The 7708-nt window shown below is 43.9% G+C and overlaps 1 protein-coding gene across 1 annotated transcript; it reads right to left on the bottom strand.

The window, feature by feature from the left end:
• Positions 1-2050: 2050 nt before the first annotated feature.
• KCNA4 (potassium voltage-gated channel subfamily A member 4) lies at positions 2051-7688 on the bottom strand. The gene is given in 3 exon segments (XM_005431768.3): positions 2051-5768; positions 5771-6665; positions 7480-7688. Coding segments are annotated over 2 exon segments (1890 nt in total). The 5' UTR covers positions 5865-6665; positions 7480-7688; the 3' UTR covers positions 2051-3972.
• Between the last annotated feature and the right edge of the window lie 20 nt (positions 7689-7708).

Here is a 7708-nt window from a genome sequence, read left to right as displayed (position 1 = left end):
AAGCAGAAGAATTTCCCTTCAAATAAAAACAAATTGTATTTTCCATCAAATGGAATTAGCCTCTTGTGGAATCACTCCAGAAATCCTGAACACTAAAAACCTTTACTCTAATTGGGTTACACAACATTTCTTCTGGCATCAAGTTCAGCATCCAGGCTGATGTTTTCAAGGAACCAATGTAACATCAGAAATGTAATAAAGAAAGAAAAATTATGGATCTCTGAAGTCAGCCATTAAATCCAATGCCTCAGCTGGCAAAACTCTCTCCTTATGAGTCTGGCCTTGGCACTTAAGGTAACTATAAAAATACCGAGGAAATTCTTTAAATAAATGCCAGCACACTGTTAACTATCAGACTATATTTGAAATCAGATTTGGTGCTGCTGTGTTTCCATGAATTCTAATGGAACTCCTCCAAATTTTTTCACCACTGCAAGCAAACTTGAAATATCTCATTTTGCATTATTTTTAGCTGAAATGTATGTCAATGTGAAATCATTTGAACTACATTAGTAGAGCTAAAATGATCCCCAGTGTAAATCCATTCACATCAGCTACATCAGGAATGCATTTCACCACTCGAATTTAAACATGTAAAATGCCCAAGTCACAATAAAATTATTTTTCTGAGAGGTGTCCGTATCACTAGGAAAGGTCTGACAGAAGCAGGAGCAGTAATTTGGAGCCATAACAGCTCAATTAAAGGGTTTCTCTGGTACACAATTGCAACCGAGGTAATACTTAAATTTCTATTTCTTAAAGCACTTGGGATCTTTGGGTTTTAGCATGTTAGTGGTAGGACTTTGGCACGATAAACTATATTGTGACTGGACCAACAGATAGCTGAAAAATCAAATTATAAACCCAAGTAGAGCTATTTGCTTCCACTCTGGAATGCACAGTTCTTTCTGTGATTCAGAATGCTGACAGCACAACCTAGCACTGAGCTCTATAGCTCTTATTTATCATGACCAAGCGTTTATTCACTGCAGGAGGCTCCAGCATTACCTGAGGACACACCCAGAACATTGCTCTGCCAACTGCTAGGAGCCCCTACAGTCAGAGCTTCTCCTTCTGAGAGCAAGGTACTGCTCTGAAAACAGCCCAGCATGGACACTGCACGCTTGTTTAAATTAACAGCTGAGTGTTTGAAGAAGTTAAGATTACTTTTTTTTTTCTTTTAACAGTCATGTATCAAGGAAACAGAGCAAAAAACCAGTTTGATATTAATAGCAATCACTATTCTTTTGTGTTAACTATAGAAGACAAAACCAGCAGAGACTGTAATGAAGAACAGAACTGTAAATGAAATTGATGATGCAACAAACTGCATCTTCTTGCACTCCTGAACAGGAGTTTGCCAGCATCTGGTCTCAGCTGTTTATTAAAGCACTCCCCTCATGCTGAGCTCCCTGGCTACAGCATGGATGCATTTTCAAAGTGATTCAAAGAGTTTTCTCCTTTCCATCAGAGGTCTGAAATCCCATCTCTTATGAACCACCTCCCCTTCCAACCAGTCAATGCTGCAAGCATGTACTACTTATTTTCCCTAAGTTCTTTATTTACCTGCTCAGTGTTTCTTTCACTCCTAGCCTGTTGCCATGGTCCCAGGCACTAAATGCTCTCTGGTGTCAGACAGAACTAGGACCAAGCCATTCAGCAAGAGAACCCTCGTGTCCTTTAGGCCATTAACTGCTATCTGTGAAAGAAATACTTCCAGTTACAGATTTTTGCTGGGTTTTATAGAACACTCAGCCTCACTGCTGCTATTGCCCCCGTAGAAAAGAGTATTTAGCACATTGAACTCAGGTCAGCTGGAGTGAAATGTAACATTAAATTTTGGCAAATGCCTATGTATAAAATCACCGAGTCACTTCATTCAAAGCGCAGCTGGAATTGACACCACCACAATAAAAAGGAGCTTTTTTAATGCTTCACATCAAAAATATAGTGAAGCCTGCTCAGTGTTTTTAAATCAGGAATCAGACACTTAAACACACATTTTGAAGCAGGGCTCAGCACAACGCAGTCTTTTGTGTGTTGTCTTTTTTTTTATTTTTCTGCAATGCAAAAGAAGACAAGCAGAGAAACTTTTCGAAGAGACTCACAGAAAAACCATGAAGGCAAAACCCAACCATTAAAGAGAAGCCTGTGTCTGCAGCTCTGTTTGGTGCCACTGGATTCAGCAAACAAGGCTCATCATGTGTAATATCATGGATGCCCAATTCAGAGTGCATCTGTTGCTGCTGTAAGTCAGTCACCAACAAGTTCTCCCTGCAAAAAACCCTCCATCTCCACTCAGCTTTAAATGAACATTGCAAACTACTGTAATTCTGTGGTGTTGGTATGTCCTTTTTCCTTCCATAACAGCCTGTCCCAGACCTTAAAGTGCATATGCCAATTTGGTTCAAGTTTTATAATCTGGAATGTTCCACAGTGCCTCTTCAAAAACAGTGACGGCTTAATTGTGCCTTCCCTCGGTAATGGCAAGTCTGAAAAAACCTTGTTCTGAATCTATTATTTATGTTGTATGCAGCAATAGCTTACCTATCTTATTCTGGACTCTGGAATATACTGCAGGCCAGCTAATCTTTACCTACCTGAACCTCCTAGGCAGGGCAGTGGGAGGTTTTGACACATAGCAAAGCATAGCTGGCCTGAAAATCAGTGAAGAGAAACCATGGAATGCTTTCGCAAGGACTCCATGGGACCCAATATGTTCCTTTTGAAACCCAAAATGCCTGGTTTAGATCTTAAATGTTGCTTCAAATATACATGGCTGAAAGCTGTAATCAAGGGGAAATGCAGCACCAATAATAGCACATTATTAAAAGTCAGCAATCCTCCATTGTCAGCATTGTAACAACTGAGTATCTTATTATTTCTACCTCCCATACACCAAATTTCCTCAATACTGACAAAGTGCATGTACTAATCATAGACTCTGAATGCTAAATTAAGCAGAAAAAGAAAAAAAGGATAGAAATTATGTTGGTATTTCTTGAGAAATAGAAATCAGTAGAAAACACCGATTTCAAATAATTTTGATTAGAAAATTTTACTTCACAATCCTTTTCCAGATCACAGATATTCATAATTAAAAAGTGAATGGAATTGATGTCATGTCAGCTGTTTTGCCATCAGCATCACAGAGAAAGAAGAAACAATAAAATATGATGCAGAATTCACTCTCCCAATGATTGTCATTGAACTATTACATTAGTAAACATTCACAGTATGAAGTCTCTTTCAATATATCTCCAGCATATAAAGTAGTGCAAAAAAGCATTCCAGTCATTTTGCCTTTGCAGTCAGACCAGGTTTAACAATTCTCTTACTTCATTTCTTTCATTATTAGACAACAAATGCTGCAATGCCTCCAAAGAGAGTTATAAAAATAAACAATTTCTGGAGGGTCAACAGCCTTTCCAAAGTAAATTTCCAGTTAGAAACAAGCATTATAGATTTCAAGAAAAAAAAATTTAGATCTATCTTCTGTAGAATATCTTTTTACAATAAATTTACCATTTGAAAAACAATGACTATGGTATCCAATGATTTATGGTAGCTGCTATTAAAGCACTGATAAATAGATAAATGACTACCAAACTTCATTGTTTCTTACATAGTAAATACCTCTGAATGCCAACTTTTACCACAGAGCTGTTATTAGTGATGTCGACAGTTCATGCACCCACTTTAAAACTGACTTGGTTTTAATAAATTTTTCAGCCTCATGTGCAAAACACTTGCATTCTAATAAAAATATAAAGTCTGAAAATTTATCAGATCTAGCAATCCTTTCCTCAAGTTGTACCACTTATTTGATATGTAATACATGTTCAGCAATGCTTTTTTATTTGTATTTAACCATTAAATGGCATACTACTGTATGCTGCAGACTCTTGTTTGCATATTTTGTTATTTTCACTGCACTCTTTAATGCATAAATATATTTGGAAACGCTCAAAACTACACATCAGTTTCCACAGAATTTGAATTTACACAGTTTTTCTTCTCTGACTCACTGCTATTCCCCGTGTCCTGACTTTTAGTCTCCTTTACACAAAGAGATTCTTTAACTCCTTCTTCCATCTCCAAATACTCTGATTTATCCTCTGTGGACGAAGACGATGCGCTCCTAAATTTCTTCAGTAAATTTGTAGGGAGGTAAGGGCAACTGACAGCATTTTGCATCATCTGCGTGTGCTCTTCATTTTCAGTTTCTCTGTGGTAGAAATAGTTAAAATTGGAGACAATCACTGGCACTGGTAAAGCAATGGTTAACACTCCTGCAATGGCACACAGGGACCCGACTATCTTCCCACCCACGGTTATGGGTTTCATGTCCCCATAACCGACCGTAGTCATGGTCACTACGGCCCACCAAAAGGCATCTGGGATGCTTTGAAAATGGGTGGCAGGCTCGTCAGCTTCTGCAAAATAAACAGCACTGGAAAACAAAATTACTCCGATAAAAAGGAAGAAGATGAGGAGGCCAAGTTCCCTCATGCTGGCCCTGAGCGTGTGGCCCAGGATCTGCAAACCCTTGGAGTGTCTGGAGAGCTTGAAGATGCGAAACACCCTGACGAGACGGATGATCCTCAGGATGGCAAAGGACATGGCCTGCTGGCTGCCCTGCTCCTGCGCCAGGTCCGTGCCCAGGGTGATGAAGTAAGGCAAGATGGACACAATGTCTATGATGTTCATGACGTTCTTGAAGAAGTGTGCTTTGCTGGGACACGCAAAGCAGCGCACTGTAAACTCGAAGGAGAACCAGATGATGCACACGGTCTCTACAATGAAAAAAGGGTCATTGAAGATGGTGTGCTCGCCGGCATCCAGGCGGAGAGACTCGTTGGAAAGCCCCTTCCCTAAGCTCAGGGACATGACGAATTCCTTGTCATCTCTGAACTCTGGTAAAGTCTCCAGACAAAAGATGACGATGGAGATCAAGATGACCAAGACAGAGACAATGGCGATGCCTCTGGCTGGACTGGAGCTTTCCGGGTACTCAAACAGCAGCCAAACCTGCCTCTTAAACTCATTCTCCGGCAAAACCTTTTCCTCTTCCTCTTTGACAAAACCTTCATCCTCCCTGAACTTGAGCATGGCCTCCTCCCCAAGCTGGTAGAACTTCACCTCCTCAGAGAAGATGTCAAAGGGCACATTGACCGGCCTCTTCAGCCGCCCACCGCTCTGGTAGTAGTACAGGATGGCGTCAAAGCTGGGCCGGTTCCTGTCGAAGAAGTACTCGTTCCTGAGAGGATCAAAGTACCTGCCCCGCTTGGCTGGGTCCCCCAGCAGCGTCTCTGGGAACTGAGCCAAGGTCTTCAGCTGGGTCTCGAAGCGCAGCCCCGACACGTTGATCACCACGCGCTCGCAGCACTCGTACTCGCTGTAGCGGACGGAGCTGTAACCCCCGGGGCCTCCCCCATCATCGGGCGGCTGGTCCGAGTAGGAAAACTCATCCTCCCCATAGTCATCGCTGTAGTAGAGCTTCCCTTCCTCCTCGTCGTCTTCATCCTCGTCTTCGTCCTCCTCCTCCTCCTCGCTCAAGTCCTTCAGTATTCTCTCCTCGGAACCACTGAGCGGCAGCAGCTCGGAGCAGGGGAAGGAGGCCCCACACTCCCTGCTGCCCAGTTGGTGGCTCCTCTTCTTGCCCTTCTTCCTCCTCTTGCCGCTCTGCCGGCGGGGCAGGCTGCCTGAGCGTGAGGAGGAGGCCCCACGGGCCTGCTCCTGGTGGTAGTGGTGGTAGGGCCCCCCTCGCGCTCCCGCTCGCGGGCCCGCGCCTGGGCCGCATATCCATAGGGCATGTGGGTGTTGCAGCCGGAGCTGTCGGCGCTCACCATGGCCACCTCCATCCTGCAAGTCTTGTTTTGGTTTGTGGGCGCTTGCCCTGACGAGGTTTTGCGCTATTTACAGCGTGACTTTCGCAGCCGGGAAGTTCAAAGCCATCTGCGTTCGGAGGGCGGTCACCTGCGCGCCGAGCCGGGCAACGTGGTTGTAGCGCTGAATCTGAACTTTGGAAAAACACAGAGCCACATCTTCCTGTTCTCCGGAAGGTTTGACACAGACTACTGCTTTGCTAATGAGAAAGGATGAAATTCTCGGATTGGGCCAGAGAACAGCTGAGACCTTGTTCTTCCATCCACCAAGCCCCTTTATTTTCATTTATCTCCTGCAGCCATCACAGCTGTACCTGATCAGAATCATGATTGCCTCGCAGGCTATAAAGGCTGCATTCCTCAGGAAAAAAAGAAAAAAAAGCAAACCAAAGGGTACCTGTTCTCCTCAGATGGTTTTAGCTCATCATTGAAACCAAATGCAAATAGTCTCTTTCCTCATTATTTGTTCCTGATAATGCTTTGGCCTAGCACACTTTCTGTTTAATGTCATTTCTTGGAGAGCTGAAGTTAATTCCAGCCATCACTTCATTTACACAGTGAGGAGGTCTTTGCAAATCCTTTCTTCAGCCTGTCAACAATGTCTCAAACCTGGGAGCAGCACCCAGGGCATCAGCAGCAGTGGCAAGAGGAGGAGAAGGCGGTGGAGGAGGAGGAGGAGGAGATGAAGACTGAGAAACTGGCTCTGAGGTCCCCATAGGACACAAGGGAGTGGATGGGTCACCCTTTGGTTATGGTCATGCAGAAGAAGCACTTAACCTGAGGCACATGCACAAACACACAAAAATAAACAAAACAAAAAGGGAAAAGATTGGATTGTTTTCCTAAAAGGTCACACCGATCAAATGAAACTGTGTCATCTATTACCATGGCATTCAAATCTTCTCCTGCCCACACTATTCACACTTCTACATTACACACACACCCACATCACATGCACAGAGATTTTGAACGACTCCGTGGGTAAGGATGTGGGTGGGTATGTCACATATATATAGAGACAGATACAAAATCCCCACCCATATAAGCACTTGCATCCATACAGAAACATATGCATGCTCCTGAAACACCAACACACATAAACACTAATAAAAATACTGCAACACACAATGCATTCAGGTCTTTGAGCACATATGTAAGAGATACACCTACATATATCCACGCAAAACATTAAAGAATAAATGTATCTAGACAAAGATCTTCTGTTGTATTTGCAGAAACACATCAGATGCTGGCATGTTACATTTTAATCTACAGCAGAATCGTGTTTCGATCACAATGAACATCTCGCTGGATTTAATTTGGAAACGGGCACGTACAATGCTCAGCCAAGTGAAAATACTGTGATATGTCAAGAAAACAACTGCAGGTGCACTGGAGCAACATCTACATGCAAGCACACACAAAACAAAACACAGCCCCTCACACCCCCCTTTGAAACAGAAGCCTCATCTATAGCTACATCTATTAAATACACGAGAGAAGGTGAACACGAACTATTAAATGACGCTATTTTTGAAACCGTACCTACGTGCCATGCAGAAGAAGACCCTAAAAACGCCGTTATACTTACTGATCCTAGGCAGAGAAATAGCAGCGCTGTTCCCGCTGGCGTAAGGACCGGGTGACAGCGGTGCCGAGGGGCTGTGCCGGCTGATCCACACTCGCAGGTGCCTGCGGTCAGTGCGCACCACAGGTTGGCCGCTTATTTCTGCCCCTTCCAGCCGGGTGCCGGGGCAGCGAGCCGGGGAGGCGGCCGGGGCTGGGCGCACCGGGCACCGCCGCAGCCGCTCCCGCCCCGC

Source organism: Geospiza fortis, unplaced genomic scaffold (assembly GCF_000277835.1).
Source record: "Geospiza fortis unplaced genomic scaffold, GeoFor_1.0 scaffold113, whole genome shotgun sequence".
Classification (NCBI taxonomy): domain Eukaryota; kingdom Metazoa; phylum Chordata; class Aves; order Passeriformes; family Thraupidae; genus Geospiza; species Geospiza fortis.
Note: the sequence above shows the minus strand (reverse complement) of the source record. Positions and strands in the feature narration are given on the sequence as shown.